This window comes from Psammomys obesus, unplaced genomic scaffold (assembly GCF_907164565.1).
Source record: "Psammomys obesus unplaced genomic scaffold, mPsaObe1.curated_primary_1811, whole genome shotgun sequence".
NCBI classification, from domain to species: Eukaryota; Metazoa; Chordata; class Mammalia; order Rodentia; family Muridae; genus Psammomys; species Psammomys obesus.
The window spans coordinates 12,547,323-12,564,386 of record NW_026596240.1 but is presented as its reverse complement, the minus strand read 5'-3'; the positions used below and the strand labels follow the sequence as shown (position 1 = coordinate 12,564,386).

At 51.2% G+C, this 17,064-nt stretch overlaps 1 protein-coding gene across 1 annotated transcript in view; it reads right to left on the bottom strand.

Annotated features, from left to right (window-relative positions):
- Slc4a5 (solute carrier family 4 member 5) overlaps positions 1-17,064 on the bottom strand; it is a 73,825-nt gene that overhangs the window by 3,367 nt on the left and 53,394 nt on the right. Inside the window, exons 17-25 of the mRNA XM_055596453.1 lie at positions 14,615-14,728; positions 11,906-12,067; positions 10,912-11,090; positions 9,266-9,338; positions 4,465-4,533; positions 3,684-3,857; positions 2,996-3,151; positions 1,129-1,213; positions 133-200 (exon numbers count right to left, since the gene is read on the bottom strand). Coding sequence (XP_055452428.1) covers positions 166-200; positions 1,129-1,213; positions 2,996-3,151; positions 3,684-3,857; positions 4,465-4,533; positions 9,266-9,338; positions 10,912-11,090; positions 11,906-12,067; positions 14,615-14,728 — 1,047 coding nt within the window. The 3' untranslated portion in view covers positions 133-165. The remainder of the gene's footprint in view (positions 1-132; positions 201-1,128; positions 1,214-2,995; positions 3,152-3,683; positions 3,858-4,464; positions 4,534-9,265; positions 9,339-10,911; positions 11,091-11,905; positions 12,068-14,614; positions 14,729-17,064) is intronic.

Genomic DNA, 17,064 nt, shown 5'->3' with positions numbered 1-17,064 from the left:
GTTCAGTTTACGGCTGCTGGGAGAGGGAGTCATTCCTTTATGAGTGTACCCACTGATGAGACAGTCATCCACGGCCAGTCAATAACCCCACACCCATGCACCTGAAACAGAAAAGTACCTAGCAGCCCTTACCTTCGATCTAGTTCTGAGCCGCTGAAGGAAGAGTCAGAGTGAGTAACTCCAACTGGAAGATCTTTTTCCTGGAGGGAGACAGAAATGCCTGCTGTGAGCAGATCCAGTAGGGTACCCAGGGACATTCTAGTTTTCCAGAACCTCCTCACCATCTGTTTTCTGCTCTCCAACCCCATAGTCAACCCTGGGGCCTCACAGAGATGGGTGGCTTCAGCCACAGTCCCTCATACAGGGGACTTTTAGCTGGAAAGGAAGGAGGGAGGCATGGGAGGGCATAGAGAGGATGACAGAAGGTGGGACGGGAGAGGAAGGAAGCTCAAGAGACCTTGTGCTGTGAAGGAAAGTCCTCGAGGGCCCCTGAGGGCCCTGGCAGGATGTGCTGTCTTTGAGGGGAGTGACAATCCTGTGACAGGAGCCTCAGGATCAGGGCTCCATTGTAGCTTTCAGAAGACTATAAGCACAGGTTGGACTGCCTATCACTGGGGAAGGGTTACAGGCTTTGGAAGATCGAGAAGGTCTTCATGACCCAGTGCTGATCCCTCCCAAGAACCTCCCCGTCACAGTGGCAGGCACCTGAGGCTTTCACAGGACCACAGCCTAATCTCAGGGCTGGAGTCATCCAGATGGCTGTCTCTCTAACGGGGAACCCTGAGCCCTGACGGGGACTCTCAGTCATTACAATCTCAGGAAAACATGGAGGCCCAGGGGCCACCTTTGGGCGATCTGCTCTAAAACAGTCGGAAGGCCACGGGGTCCGAAGGGAAGTTAACAATGCGGATCTTGTCTAAAGTGAAGATCGGAGGGTGCCCTTTTGGGTGGGTGTCTCCGTGTGGGGGAGTTCCTCTCCTCTCGGCCAGTCATTATTTTTCTCCCTGGTGCAGGAGTCCCCAGCATCTAAAACGCTCAGACCACTGAGCTACGTGAGGGAGTCCTCAGGGGAGCAGGTGGAAGCGTGACGCTGAGTCAGAAGGGAGCGACGGCAGGTGCTTTACTTACTGGCGACACAGTGGATACCGTTTTGGGGATCAGACGGAACACTTTCCATGGGGATCTTTATAACTGAGGGAGGGAGGAGCTGGGGCTGGAGAAAAACAGTTGGAAAGCAGATGAACACCAACACGACCACTCAGTGAGGCTTCCTTCTCGAGACAGGAGATGCACACACGCTCAGTGTGGGAGCCGCCACCTTTTCCCACCCAAACCAAACACTCAGGCCCACCGAGGCACTGTGACAGTCATCCACTGTTCTAGAGCCCAGGCCCCTGGAAGGGGCTCAGCCAGGAATGTCTTCCCAGAGAGGCTAATCTGCAGGGTGAGCAGTCACTGTGAATAATTCCACTACAGCGGCGCCGCCATAAAGACACTTAAAAGTCTCAGAAAGGTTTCTGAGACTCAAACTTCATTCTTCCACTGAGTATATGAAGCATGAAACGCAGAAGCATTTTCCTTCAGACCTGCAGTAATTCCCAACAGATGTTTACTAAAGAAACCAAAGAAAAAGCATCTGTCTTTAAAAGACAGCGAGGGGCCGAAGAGCCTGCACTCACGCACACAGAGCCACCTACGTCATTTAAAATAACAGATCTTAAAATGAAGGCGCTTGGACTCCAGCCTCCCCTTCCTTCCTTCCTCCCTTCCTTCTCCACAGGCTGACCTCAAACTCACTATGTGCCTGGGGATGCCCTTGAACTGGGGTGCTGGTGGGAGGCCCAGCACCCCAGAGCTACACGGACGGCGATGCTCCAGTCCAGGCACTGTTACAGTGGTTGGAGATAGGAGAATCAGAAATTCAAGGGCTTCTCCGGGGGGACGACAGTACATGTGACCATGGCTGGTTTAGAAGGTGCTAGAAATCGAACCCAGAGCTTAGGACACGTTAGACAAACACTCTATAAACCGAGCTATATTTCCAGCCCCAGGACTCTCTTCCTTTGTGAAAGCACATGAGATAAATTTGAGGGGCTCTCTGCCCCTGAAAGAGGACATCAGTTAAGACAGGGAAGTCATTCCAGTTAGAGGATGGCCAAGCACTGTTCACCAGTCGGCAAGGATCTGCCTGTGAAGTTTTTATTTGCAAGGGGTGGTATCCCTAGACTAGGGTAGATGAGTCAAATAGGGAACACTGGGACCTGGGCAAGGCCTCAGGAGAAAGCATGATCAAAGTAGGAATGCTGTTCTTCATTCTCTTAGACAGTTGGCTTATATCCATCTTGGGAGGTCTTGTTCCCTTTGGGGAAGAGTTGTCATCATTTGTAATGAGTGGCTGAATCAGAACATCTTTCTGCCTCATGTTTTGATATGTACCGTACAGTGTAGACTAACGCCTTGCTTCGTGAATCCCTGCATGTTTTAGGGCTGGGATGCAAAAGGAGCACGGTAGAGGAGAGGAGCGGGTGGGGACCCCAGGGGGTCACTCTACTTTCAGTGAAGACATGAGTTTCTCCATGTCTATCCCTAATATCCCTTGGGTAGACCCAAGCCAAGCTCGTCACCAGGGCCACCCACCTGGAGTCCAGGCGCACTGTGAGTCTCCACTGTGCCCTCCCCAGACCTGCTCCTTTCTCAGGCTTCCAGCTGTCTTTCATGTTGGAGCTCGTTCTACCCCAGGGTTTTGCCGTTGAAAATGGTCCTGAGAACCCACAGTACTGGCACAGTGGCTGTGGCCGTCACCTGTCCCTAGGCAGGGAAGCTCACTAGCTCTGATCTCCCTGAGAGTATCCCAGGAACAGGTGAGGTCTCAGTCCCCGAGACAACACAGACGGCTATCTTCCTGTGCCACCCTAAAGACCACCCCTCACCCTGGCAGAAGCAGCTGAGAGCCTCTCAGTCTCTGTCCCCTGCCCAGGCCACTCACTGTCCCCACCTCCTCATCAGTGTTTTCATGGACCCCTTTTCTTCTCTTCTTCTTCTTGTCTGTCTCCTTTTTCTCCTTCTCTGGGAGGATGTTGTCAATCCAGGCCAGGTCATGCTGGGAGAAAATCAAGTCCAGGAGCCTTCGAACAATGATAAGGCCCAAGATCTGGGGTGGGAAGATGGGCAGAAAGACTGAAGCTCCATGGGAGCTCAGAGAAAATGATGAGCCTGTGTTTTCTGCCCAGTTGGCCGATTTCATGGACTATTTGTGGCCAGTGTCTTTGCATCCATTCCATCGTCCCGAGACCAGCCAGCCAGCCTGAGAGATCGCAGCATCCCTAGTGCTGGGATCACAGGCCACTGTCACCGTGCCCAGTAGACAGTCCTAAGTTCTTGAATGAACGAGCATGGTTTCTGCCCCCTCATGATCCGCTTATCTTTTAAAGTTCAGTTGCTTTCCATGGTGAAAGGCTCACTATCACACTTCAGATTCAGTGCTGGGGCTTTAGCTTTCGCTTTCTGCTTTGTCCTGCTTCTCCAATCCCACCCCATCCCTCCTGCCCACCAGACTTTTGCCCTGACCTCAGCATAGGGGTTGTCCCTGCAGGGTCCTGTTACTCTGGCACTCTTCTCTGCTCCCTGGCACTGAACCTCCTGGTGGCACTGCTGAGCAGCAAAGGAGCCCACACCCTCCTCACCATCACGGGGAAGATGATAGCAGCCATGGTTGACTTGAGGATCCAGAGCAGTGCCAGGCAGAGGATCTGCACCAGGGTGAACAGGTGGATCCTGCGGAGGGGGACGTGGCGCAGGAAGGCGTGGTCCGGCTGGTGCTTGGCTGGCATGAGGAAAAGCTTACAGCGTTCCCAGAACTGGCAAGAATATGGCATAGGACTCAACCGGGAGGTCGGCCTCCAAGGCCAAAGGCCTACTGGGCTACGGGAGCAGAAGTCATGACCTGGTAGGGTCTCAGAGAGGGGGCTCCCAGTCAGGCCTTGTGACAGGCTAGTGGTATCTAGGCATGTGTGACATAGGGAAGGGGCCCTGAGCCTAGAGATAGTGACTAGGGGAATAGGAATAAGGTCCATATTTAAGGGGAAAACAGCCAACCTAAGAGCAGCACAAAGTGCCTGGGGCCCTGAATCAGAACAAAACAAAACAAAAATCTTTTCTTTTGTAGGCTAGCTTTAGGGAAGTGGGGAGGAAAGATTCATCAGAGTTCACTTGACCTGGCTTTCAAATTCTGAGCCTCAGTTTCTCCACCTGTAAAATGGGGGTCCAAGGGCCTAATCACGTAGATTATATGATACCTATAAAAGTACCTAGTATAGTCATTTTGTTGGCACAGTCAATGGAAATGGTATCATTACCATTACTCCCTCATGGAACTGGGGCAGCAAGCATTTAGTTTGGGGAGCACACGATTAGATATGAAGTTCTGACTCTAGGTCATATTAGCCAGAGAGGATACCGTCTTACCTGGATGCCGTTCAGGGAGGCCACACCCATGTACAGGAAGACTCCGTAGAGCACAGGCATAGGGATACACTGAAACGAGAGCAGAGATTTGGCTGGGGAGGTCCCTTGCTATTTGGTGACGGACAGGAGTGTTGGCCAACCACAGAGAGTGCCAGGGAGCTAGACTTTGAAGGAGCTGAGGTCCAAGAGCAGATCTGGAGCCAGAGGATGTGAATGGGCCATAGGGGTGGGACAATACTTGAGCTTGGGTGACCAGGCTGGCCTGCAGCTGCCTTCCAGTACTGGCTGCTCTCCTGGCCACTCAGAGCCTTAGAGTGAGCACTACCAGCCCACCAGGCCCTGCCCACCTCCTCAGGGGAAAGTCACTGAAGGGCTGGGGCCCTTGGTGAGCTGAGCAAGAGCAAGCGGAAGACACATGCTATAGACAGCATTACATGAACTAAGAGGCACAGGTTGCCATGACAATATAGTGCATGCCCTTCCTTGCAAACAAGGACGACAGTTTTTTTGCATTTCCGAAAAATGGAACCACATTGTTTACACTGCCTCACACCACCATTCCAGGTTTCTAAAAGCCTCTCTCTACTGCCTGTCCAGGCTGCATTTCTGTTCCTTTTCTTCCCCCTTATCTGTGCCTTATTTGCTGCTGAAGCCAGGCTGGCATGCCTTGCTCTTGGGTGGTCCTGGAAGAACACTTTTGCAAGCACGAAGTTTGATACCAATATGGGTTGCCTAGCTTGCAGCTGCCATTAAAGAATGTTGAGATGGGCTGGAGGGAGCGCTCTGTGGTTAATGGCACAGCTCACGCCTGTAACTGCAGCTCCAGGGGATCTCATACCTGCTTCCGGCCTCCAAGGCAGCTGCATTCATGGGCACATATCTACACACAGACACACGTGCACAGAATTTTAAGAGTTAAATAAACTGTTTAAAGGAGAAAGAGTGTTAAGACATCTGAGCAATCAAGTTATCTGTTTTTTGTTTGTTTTTGTTTTTTGAGACAGGGTTTCTCTGGGTAGCCCTGGCTGTCCTGGACTCTCTTTGTAGACCAGGCTGGCCTCAAGCTCACAAAGATCTGCCTGCCTCTGCCTCCCAAGTGCTGGGACCAGGGCGTGCGCCACCATGCCCAGCTGCAAGTGATCTCTTTGAAGTTAGACTGTTCAGTGTTTAAGCACAAAGAAAGATTTGGATCTAGATGTTGTAAGCTTCAATCTCAAGGCATTTGAGCTAAAATTTAAAAAGTTAGATGGACCTTGAATCTTCCTGCTGACACATGGCTTGTGAAAACTGTCCTAATTATAAGACAACATGAAAAGTCAGCAAGGAAGCACTGTGCAATTGCACTCAAGAGTGTAGGAGCCACTGAAAGATCTTACCTCAAGCAGTGCCTGAGCTGTGAGGTGCTGGGGTGGAATGAGAAGGGGACCCAGACTCCACACACGCTCGGCAAGCACTCTAGCAGCTAAACTCCAGCCCTGGAACTTTGAAACAGTGCGCCCGGAGCCCTGGGCAGTTCCTGATCCTCGGCCTGGCGCTGCATTCCTTGCGGCCTCTGCACAGGTGGACTGTGCGTGCCCACCAGCGCCCTACGTCAGCAGCGCCCCAGCCGCACTTGTGCTTCCGGGTAGAACTTTCTCTTGCCCTGGGTCCTCATCTCGTGTCAGCAGTTGTTCAGCACTGGCTGGAAAGACCTTAATACTTTTGAAATCCTATCTTTACAAAGATTTTATTTTAATTTGTGTTGTACGTGTGGTGTGTGTGTGTGCGCTCGAGCCATGTGAGCATGTGTACCCTTAGAGGCCGGAAGAAGGGGGTTGGATTCCCTGGAGTTGGAGTTAGCGGTGGTTATGAGCTGCCTGATGTGGGCGCTGGGATCCACTCAAGTCTCGGGGAGAGGGGCAGCAAGCTCTCTTAACTGAGCCATCTCTCAAAGGCTTTGTTCACAGGCCTTGATATGCTCAAACCAGGAACCCTGTGGCTTACAATCCTGATCCCACTCTGCGGATGGAACCCAGAGCCTCACCCGAGCAAAGCAAGCACCTGTGCCACTGAGCTCCACGCCAGCCCTCATTTCAATTATTTTCTTTCTACTGCTGTGGGCCTGCTGCCTTAGACTAAGACGTAGACGATGTTAGCACAAAATCGGATGTCAAAAGTGTAAGCATAAAAGGCTGGCCGCTGCACACGGCGCGCGCTGAATGTGCCCATAAAGGGACTGGCCACATGGTCAGTGGGACGAAAGAATGGAGACCATGCTGGAATTCCCTAGCTGCTATGCGCTCAGCTCAAATGCACAGGAAAAGGCTGGTGTGGGATGGCTGGATGGCTGGACATGTCCGCAGCTGACTCTGACACGTCACAGAGACGGGAGGTGCCGGAGGAGCCTTTGCTCACTAAGTCACGCTCCTCTGAGACGAGTGTGGTTTTGGACGCAAACACTTACACTGCAGTATCAGATGGTCCTTTGGAGACTGTTTCATGTAAGTGAGTATGACCTGGGCCAGGGAGATGGCCTGGGCCTGATCGGAGTCTGACAATCGGAGTTCAACGCGCAGGACACACAAGGCGGGGAGAGAACCGACTTCTACAAGCTTGCTCTGACCTCCGCACGTCACAAAGTACACACTCGTGCACACGCGTGCCCCCCCCAAGTAAACTGTGAAAACTGAAGGCGGTTCTGGGGTCTGCAGCTACAGCCTGGCAGCAGAGCACTGCCTAGCACTCACAAGCCTTTGGGCTCCATCCCTGAAACCGCGAAGGTGGGTCTTGGCTTGCTCGTGACTGCGCCAGGGCCGCCAGGGCCTCGCGTGTGCTCGCCACCACTGCTGACCCCAGGCTTCCAACGTGCTAGGCAGCATTTTACCACGGCTCCCTAGTCTTCGCTTCACTATCTGTGCCTAGGCCACACAGAACTCATTCTGTAGCATATGCTGGCTCTGAACTTGCGACTCTTTGCTTCATTTTCCCAAGTTACATGTCTGTGACATCAGGCCTGGCTCTTAAGGTCTGTTTTATTTTCACTCCATTTTACTTGTATTCATTTAATTAAATTTAAAACATAATATACTCATTTTTAAAAGATTTATTTTTACTTTATATGTGCTTGAGTGTTCTTTGCATGTATGTGCATAGCATGTATGCCTGGTGCCCACGGAGGTCAGAAGAGGGTGTCAGATCCTCTGAAACTGGAGTTTCGGATGGTTATAAACTGCCATATGAGCGCTGGGAACCAAACCCCAAGTTCTCTGTACGAGCTACCCATGTTCTTAACCACTGAGCCATCTCTCCAGCCTCTACTTAGTTTTACATGTATAGATTGACTGACTGACTGGTTGGCTGATTGCGTGTGTGCCTGTGTTCATGTGTGCAGGTCAATGAGCAGGTATGAAGGTCAGAGGAGAGCCTTCGGGACTTGGTTCTCTCCCTCTATCATATGGTGTAGGGGACCAAACTCAGCCTGGCAGTTCAGCAACAGGCGCTTTTACTGGCTGACTTATCTCACCGGCCTGCAAACAACCACTTTCAAATGGACAGGAAGTGCCCGGCCATCTGTGTGTGACCCGTTCCATGCACAATGGGGACAGTCCTTTGAAGGACCCACACGCACACGGTCCACTCGGGCGCGCCCAGCATTTATTTCGGGACAGAAACACTTGTCATTGAGAGTGGATCAGGTGCATCTGTGAGTTCACGCCTCTCTGCAGGGCCACCTCAGAACCAGCCGTTCAAGAGATTGGGGAGGGATGGCTGCAGAAGTGGGCACTTTAGTGAGGAAGGAAGGTCTTGGGCTGCAGAGACGGCTCAGTCAGTAAAGTACTTGCTGCACAAAACACAAGGCCCGGTTTAAGCTCAGGAGCCAGGTGGACAGGCCAGGGGCAGAGGCACTGTGACGGGGGAGGGGGGAGGGAGCCTTGAGCTTGCTGGCCAGCCTAGGCAATGTTGTGAAGCTTCGGTGAAAGACCCTGTCTCAGGAGCAAGGTAGAGAAACCAGAGAGATGGCTCAGGGGCTGAGGGCACATAAACCGCTCTTGCAGAGAACCTGGGTTCAGTTCTCCGCACCTGTGCTGGGTGCCTCACAACGCCCTGAAAGTCCAGGAGAGCCTGACACCGCTGGCTTCCGGGTGGCCTACACACACAGACACACAGGTACACATATGCACAAGTGCGCATACACACACGCATAAAGAAAAGTCTCATGTGGGTACGGGTTGAAGGAGGCCCATGACTAGGGACTGGAGGGGGGAGAGAAGAGTGGTGGCACCTGCCAGGACTACCTCACTCCTGACTGGAAAGTGAACCTCCTAAGGGACCCAGCCTTGGACGGACCGCTGCTATAGCGTCCTCTAGCTGATGTAACTGGAGCAAGAGGAGTTTCAAGCTTTTGGGGAAAAGTCACTCCTGTGCCCAGGATACACAAGACGAAGACGTGGAGACAGTGCTTGTAGAAGAGCTTGGGGTCCCATTCGCAATGTTTACATTCAGTAAATGGGAAAAGCAAGAAGATCTGGAGTGAGTCAGACCATGGCAATGTGGACTGGCTCAGCTCTGATAGTTCTTGCCCTAGCATGGACAGAACACTGCGGACCTCCCTGGGGAAGAATGTCCTCCAAGAAGGTGACAGTGGCCCCTAGGGGTGGGGATGGAGACGAAGCCGACATGATGGCAATAATGAGAGCAGACCATGCGACATCACAGTAAGTGATGACTAGTGAAATACCCCCGGCCTGGTCACACCTTGCCTTTCCTACGGCCGGTAGGCTGGTGGCCCCTGGGCTTTATGGGTGATAAGGCAGAGCCTCACCTTCAGGACAGGAGCCAGGAAGACGGAGATGCCTGTCAGGATGAAGACCATGATTCCAGTCACCCTCTGCTCCCTGGTGGACATGAGCACACAGTCAGGTGTGACCTGGAAGACACTCAGTGGCCAGTCCCGGCCCCTCCAGCTCTTCTGCTGGACTTGAAGCTTGTCATGTCCAACACGATGGACTCACAGGGTTCCTTAGCTGGGCTCTGCCTTGCAGCCCAAGGCCCAGATGACTTGGGTAGGAAAAGCAGGGAGTACCCAGCCCAGCCCAGTGAGGGCCAAGGAGGCTGTTCAGTGTCGTGCTAACGACTGGGTGCCTGAGCTGTGTGGGCTTAGACCGACTCTTGGCTCTGCTACCTATGTGTGGACATTATTAGGCAAGGTCATAAGCTCCCCGAGCATAGCGCATCGGGACAACAATGACACTGTCGTTGGGAGGCTGTGCTTAGTGCCCTGCTTTGCTGCTGAGCTCCCACTCCTGGACTCAGAGCCGATGAAGATCCGGGAAGGCGTCCGACTGCTGGCAGAGGAGGCAGCAGGCACAGGAGGTTTCCTTTGCCCTCAGGCCCTGGCACAACCCAGATTGCTTAGGCCCTGGGGAGGCTGCTTATGGACTAGGAGAGGATGCAGCCCTGAAATCTTGAGCACTTCAGCCAAACAAAGAGGTCTCCCTCAAGGCGTGCCAGGTGGTCCATGTGTCCCACGGACACAGGAAGTTGCCAGGGCAGCCATTTTGGAGAACACCAGGGTCTACCGTGGACCTTGGGGACCCAAAGGGGCAGGCAATGTGCTTTCCTGCATGCCAGCTTGGGGCCTGACGTGGGGCAGGAAGCAAGGACAGGAGCAGAGGTGGCAAGCCAGGGCTATAGGCTGCGATCCCAGCTGGGTCCAGGAAGGGTCTCAAGCGGTGCGGCAACTAAGCAGGATGCGAACCCATGGGAGGGCCTCCAGAGGGTCTCAAGGAAAGACAGAGAGAGGGCGAGAAGAGGCCCTGCCGTGGTGAGACTCTGGAACAGTGGTCCTCAGCCTGCGGGTCATGACCCCTCAGGGGTAACATCACATATTACATTATGATTCATGTTTTTTTAGATTTATTATTTATACAGTGTTCTGCCTGCATGTGTGCATGCACACCAGAAGAGGGCACCAGATCTCACTATAGATTAGTTATGAGCCACCATGTGGTTGCTGGAAATTGAACTCAGGACCTTTGGAAGAACAGCTACTGTTCCTAACCACTGAGCCATCTCTCCCTACATTATGATTCATAACAGTAGCAAAATTACAGTTATAAAGTAGCAACAAAATAATTTTATGGTTGGGAGTCACTAAAACTTGAGCAACTGTATTAAAGAGTCCTAGCATTAGGAAGGTTAAGAACTGTTGTTTGTTTGTGTGTGTGTGTGTGTATGTGTGTGTGCGCGCATACACACACGAGTTACTACTGGAGACTCCTAAGAAGTAATTTCCACTTAGAATTGATATATCGAATTTTCATCTTTCCCATCAGAATATTCCTCCTATGGCTGTGGTCTCAGTGGTCACAGGGAAAGACTTTCTTACCCAAATGCCCTGAGGAAAACCAGGTTCCCTTCCCTTAAGACTACTCCTGTTCAGGTGACTCATGCCTTGCTCCCTCCTACCTGACCCCCAGGAACTGGGGCTGCTCCCCTGGGGCGCTGGTCTCCGTCTCCATCTTGAGGCTGTCGATGTGGGCGATGGAGATGACTGTGGCAGCCACATACCAGGGGAGCCCCGTGAAGGAGCACAGGGCCATGAGGACGCCCACCCAGAACAGGTCCAGATGGTAGCCGGCGGCCTTCTGCAGGACAGTGGGACAGGAGAGATTCTGGGAACCGAATCCTTCCCAGAGCAACTGGTTTTTTTTGTGTTTGTTTGTTTGTTTGTTTGTTTTGTCTTGTGGAGCTTGTCCAATGGCTTCCCCTGCCTTCCAGAGCGTATTCTGAGGGGGCTGCCCTCAAGTCCTCAGAGGCCTTGAGAAGTGTTTGGGCCTCACTATCCCCCAAGGTGGCTTTAGATGCCACCTTGTTTAAAATAAATAAATAAATAAATAAATAAATAAATAAATAAATAAATAGATAGATAGATAGATAGATAGATAGATAGATAGATAGATAGATAAATAGTGATAAAAAAAGAGCCAGGGCCTTGAGTGTGGAGAACCGGGATGCCCCGGCTGGTAAGGCCTGGGTTTGGTCCCTGGGAAGAAGAGCTGGCACTCAGTGGCCACAGTCTCCCTGTAGTTTGCAGATAAGGGGCTCCAGCCTAGAGTGGTCCATTCTAGGTGAGGCAGGGAGTGGTGACCCGAGTCTCCCAAAGCAGGGAGGGGAGCTCCAGGCAGCAGGGTGCTGCGGAAATTCCTGTCTCCTGATTTCAGGCCTCAACCACAAGCACGCAAGGTGCCCAAGTCTCATTGTCAAGAGTACAGTCAGAGAGACGCTTTGTGCCCAAGACCCAGCCTGGCTTGCTTCTGGTTCTCAGACCAAGCGCCTTGGTTCTGCTCAAGAACACATCTCCCTCACCTAAAGGCCCCAAGTGGGAGCTTATCTTCTCCAGGTAGGGGAGCAAGAACACTCCTCCTCTATTTCCCCAGCTATGCTCCTGGCTCAGCCTTACCCTCAGCTTGTTCTCCTTCCGGTTGACAATGACAGCAGTGATCTGCTGGTCCATGAAGATCAGGATGGTCACCAGCAGCGCAGGCAGGATGCTCGCAGGGTACACCCACCAAGGGTTCTTCCCAAAGGGGGCGACGAACCAGCCGCGGTCAGGCCGTGTGGGCTGAGTGGAGCAAGTGGAGAGGCCTGTTCCTCTCCTCCTCGTCCCAGGCCCTGCCTGCATCCCCTTTCCCACCACTTCTCTTACAGATGCTAAGCACCTGCAACGTTAAAGAGCATCCCAGAGGCAGACAGGCATGGGACTGAGCACAGACACAGTGGGGCTACACTAAACAGAATACCCTAGGGAAGCGGGTGAAGACCCGAGGGCAGCCAGGAGGGCGTAAGCACTCACTCATCACCTAAGGCAAAAGGCAGAAGGGAGGCCTGACCAACAAAGCATTTGATGGGCCCAGCACTGCCTAAGGAGCTCAGGATGGGTGGGGCTGTCTGTAAGGAGACAGACATCAGCTCAGACTGCACGGCAAGAATAAAGAAGCATTTGTACATAGATGTGTGTGTGTTTTGTGTGCATGTGTCCTTCTCTGTTGCTCAGCCCTCATTGCCTTGATTTACCACCTCCGACTGACACAGCTCACCAGCTGGGCTGGCTGCTCAGAGAGCACCCAAACTCTGCCTGTCTCTGCCCTCTGATCTGGGGTTACAGGTATGCACAGCTATACCCAGCTTTTGCTATGGGTGCTGGAGATCCAAACTCAGATAATACTGTTTTCAAAGCCAGGCATCTTCTGCTGCAGCCATCCCCAGCTTCTAAGATCAGTGCTTTTGTTTTAAAGCTAACACTTCTTCAAAGGCAGGTTCCAAGCCCGGATCCCCTACTTTGGTAGACAGTTGGTGCATTTGGAGGGCTTGAGGCTAGCTACAAGTAAATCACCACTTCTGGATGGATGATTTATTTATTCCTTCCTTCCTTCCTTCCTTCCTTCCTTCCTTCCTTCCTTCCTTCCTTTCTTTCTTTCTTTCTTTCTTTCTTTCTTTCTTTCTTTCTCTCTCCCTCTCTCTCTCTTTCTCTCTCTTTCTTTCTCTCTCTTTCTTTCTTTCTCTCTTTCTCTTTCTTTCTTTCTTTCTTTCTTTCTTTCTTTCTTTCTTTCTTTCTTTCTTTTTCTTTTCTTTTGGTTTTTGGTACCAGGGTTTCCCTGTGTAGCCTTGGATGTCCTGGACTCACTTTGTAGACTAGGCTGGCCTCGAAATCACATTGATCTTCCTGCCTCTGCCTCCCTGAGTGCTGGGATCACAGGCGCCACTTGGCCCAGCTTTTTTTTCTTTATATATATTTTTTGAAGCCAGGCATAGTGGTGTATACCTTTGATCCCAGCACTGAGGAGGCAGACACAGGTGGGTGTCTGAGTTTAAGACCAGCCTTGTCTACAGAGTGAGCTCTAGGACAATCAGGACTACATAGAGAGACCCAGTCTCAAAAAGCCACTACATACAAAAAAATTACATTTTGGACATGAGTCATGAAAGAAGATGTGGATGAATTTCTTTTCTGGTTTTAACTCTGCCATGGATTTTTTGTTGTTCTTGTTTTACTGGTAGAAAAGTGCATAAAATATATTTGATGTTGAAAATGTAGAATCCAATGAGAAAACCCACAGCCTCAATACAGCTCATCTGCACCTATAGAAGACAGTGAGATGAATGGGCTTTAGGCCTGTCTATTCTTGCTCTGTAACTTTTTTCAAGTACTTAAAGTTTAATAAATCTTTTAAAATTCTATTTTATTTGTGTGTGTGGCATGTGTGCCTGTGTCACCTGCAAGTGTGGTAATCAGAGAGCAGCCTGTGAGAATCGATTCTCTCCTCTGTGTCTATCCCACAGCTGGAACTCAGGCTGTCAGTCTCGGCAACAAGCACCTTTCCCCATGGCGGCATCTTGCCAGCCCCTAACAAGCAATTTTTGAGCCACGAACCTCCACTTTAAACATGGCTAGCGCCATGTGGAGACCCCATCAAAGTCTCCACCTCGGTGCTTCAGATTCCACAGGTCTAGGGTGGAACCGAGGCTCTGTATTAGAACCTGTTTCTGTTTTTAATGAGACAGGGACTCTCTCTATAGCCCTGCCTCTCCTGGACCTCAAACTCACAGAGATTTGCCTGCCTCTCGAGTGCTAGGTAGGATGAAAGGTATGTGCCACCATGCCTAGCAGAGAATCTGCATATTTAAGCTCCCTCCTACCTGACCCCTAGCACTGGGGCTGCTCCCCCAGGGCCCTGGTCTCTGTCTCCATCGTGAGGCTGTTGACGTGGGCTATGGAGATGCCTGTGGCAGCCACATACCAGAGGAGCCCCGTGAAGGAGCACAGGGCCATGAGGATGCCCACTCAGAACAATATGACACTACTATGGGGCCACACGTTGGCAATGACCATTCTAAGGGATCACTTTGAACAGGTCTCTGTTGGCCCAGTTTATAGGTTAGGGAATTAGAAAGCCTCTAACAGAACCCAGAGACTTCATCTGGTCTGCAGAGAAGATTCCAGTCTTTCCCACAGCCATAGATCATGGTGCACAGGTCCTCACCCACGTCTCAAATGACTGCCTGTGGGCTAGAGCACACAGGCTCTCTCGGTTGAGAGGAAAGTTTGGTAAGTACGAAGGAGAAGTTAAGTAGGCAGAGTGCCTGCCCAGGACAGGGTCAAGGGGCAAACCTTGATGACGTTGGGCACATGCAGCTTGGGGGTTTGCAGGCCGAAACAGGCATCGATTCCACAGAACAGCAAGATGGAGAAAACAATGGAAAAGTCGGCCACCAGGGTCCGGACCTGCAGAGAGGAGAGCAGCAAGTAAGTGTGGCTCCTGGCTTGCTGGAAGACGAAGTCCTTAGGTGGCAGTGAGCAGAAAGGTTAGGGGCTGGGTTTGGAGGTCAGCAGGCCTGGGCTCATACCCTGAACCAGCGACCTTCAGGATGTCCACCATCGCTTCAGACCGCAGTTCCCTCTTCTGCAAGATGTAGATAATGATAGCACCCACCTTGGGGGTACAGTGAGGGGTGGCAAGTTAGAGAACTTGGGATGCCTTGGCCTCACTCAAGTCATGCCCCAATAAAAATGACTGGATCTGTCCACCTGGCAGGTGGGTGAGTTGAACCCAGAAGGAAACTCTAGCTTCTTTAAACAAGCTGGCAGGCCGTTGTACCTGCCTGGGCTGAGAGGGGATCCCCTCCATTTCATGGGGATCCTCTACCACTCTCAGATCTTCCATCTGCTAGGAGAACTCCACTTTCTCACTGCTTCCAGGAAGTTGTTCTATGTCAGGATCTGGACCTGCCCTGTCTGCCCTTTTGGAACCAGTGTCCGGCAGCATCTACTTGCCATCTTTTTATGTCTTTCACAGAGAGTGGTTGGGGTCAGGATGGAGTCATCAGGGCACATCCATGTCTGTATTCTACCGGCACGCCCATTCTCCGTATGGAGAGGGGCCAGCAGTGGCCCTCCATCACCAGCTTAGCATGCTCACACTGCTGACTGCTTCCATCTGCCCAGGGCCCCTGAAGGACCACAAGACTGGTACTAGACAAAAACGAACACTTCAAGTGCCTCTGGGAGAGAACAAAGGATGCTAGAGAGACCTGCAGACATCCCAGGTCCCAGAAATGTGGCTGAGCACCTGAGGGGAGGCGACACTGAGCTCTGGGTGACCACTGCCCCCTCCATCCCCCCTCTCTCTAACACCATTGGATGGAGATGAGCCAGAAGGCCCGGGCACGCGCTCAGGCCTTCTGTTTTTAGAAGGCTTCTGGAAGGCCAGAGGGAGACACAGCACCCTGACTTTGTCCCTGACCCGACCCTTTCTAGTTTGTTGCTACAGCAGCATGTAATTGGTTAAAGGCACATAGCAGAGAGACAGTAGGAGCACATCTCCGCCTCACTCTCCTTTCCTCTCCTGGCCCTACCTCCGTCACACCCACATGCGGTTTTAGCTCTGGAAGTCTTTTCCATGGCAATCAGCATACTTACAACTTCAAACTTTAAACAAATTATCATCAACCATCATCATCACGATCCTCTGTGTGTGAGCATGATGGAGGGCACACATGCCACAATGCACACGTGGTGGTCAGAGGATGAGGTTGAGGATTCAGCTCTCTTCTTCCATCTTTATGCGGGCTCTGGGACTGGACCCAGTTTGTGAGCCATCTAGATGGCTTTTCATAGTCTGAATTAATAATTGAAAGTGTCACCTATGGAGAAGATTTACTTATAGCATCCTTCTTGCTCGTCCCTCACTCCAAACCCTGGGTAGTAATTTTTAAATTCCTTCTATGAATTGCCCCTGTTTTGCTTCTGATTTTTCCAGTGCCTTTTCACAGCAGGTGACATTGCTCCCCTGACCTGGCCACCCCCTCTCTCCTCTGTGCTCCTGTCTGGGACACCTTCATGCTTGTCTCTATTGTCAAGTAGATTCTTTCTGTAAAAAAAAATTTTAAATTTTAATTTTGGGGGTGGGAGTGGGTTTGCATGTGAGTGTACAATCCTCACAGAGGCCAGAGGCCCCTGGAGGTGGAGTTACAGGCAGCTGTGAGCTGCCTGATGTGTGTACTGGGGACTGAACTCATGTCTTCTGTAAGAGCAATATATAACATTAGCTACTGAGTCATCTCTGATATATATGATATTCGCTATATCTGGCTGTCCTAGAACTCACTATGTAAACTGGGTGTCCTGAAACTCACCAAGATCCACTTGCCACTGCCTCCTGAGAAACAGGATTGAAGGCAGCTTTCTCTCATACCCAGAAGCATGCCTGAGTTTGCTCTCTACAGAAAACCCCTGACAAGTCTACCTCAATCAAAAATATGTCAAATTGTTCTGTGCAGTTAAAACTTTTACATAAGTGGTCGTGTATTGTCGGCAATCTTCTGACACTTGCTTTATTTCCTCAACATCACGTTTGTGACACTTTGCCTGATAGATAGAGACAGATGTAGTCTGCAGCTTAATGGCTCCACCAAGTTACATTTTTCCCTTTTATTTATTTAACAAGTTTATTTTGCGTTCATGTTTTATCTCTCATTTATACACTCATGCATACATACATGAGTGTATGTATGTATATATGTACATGTATGTCTATATGTGTGTATACTTTTCATACATGA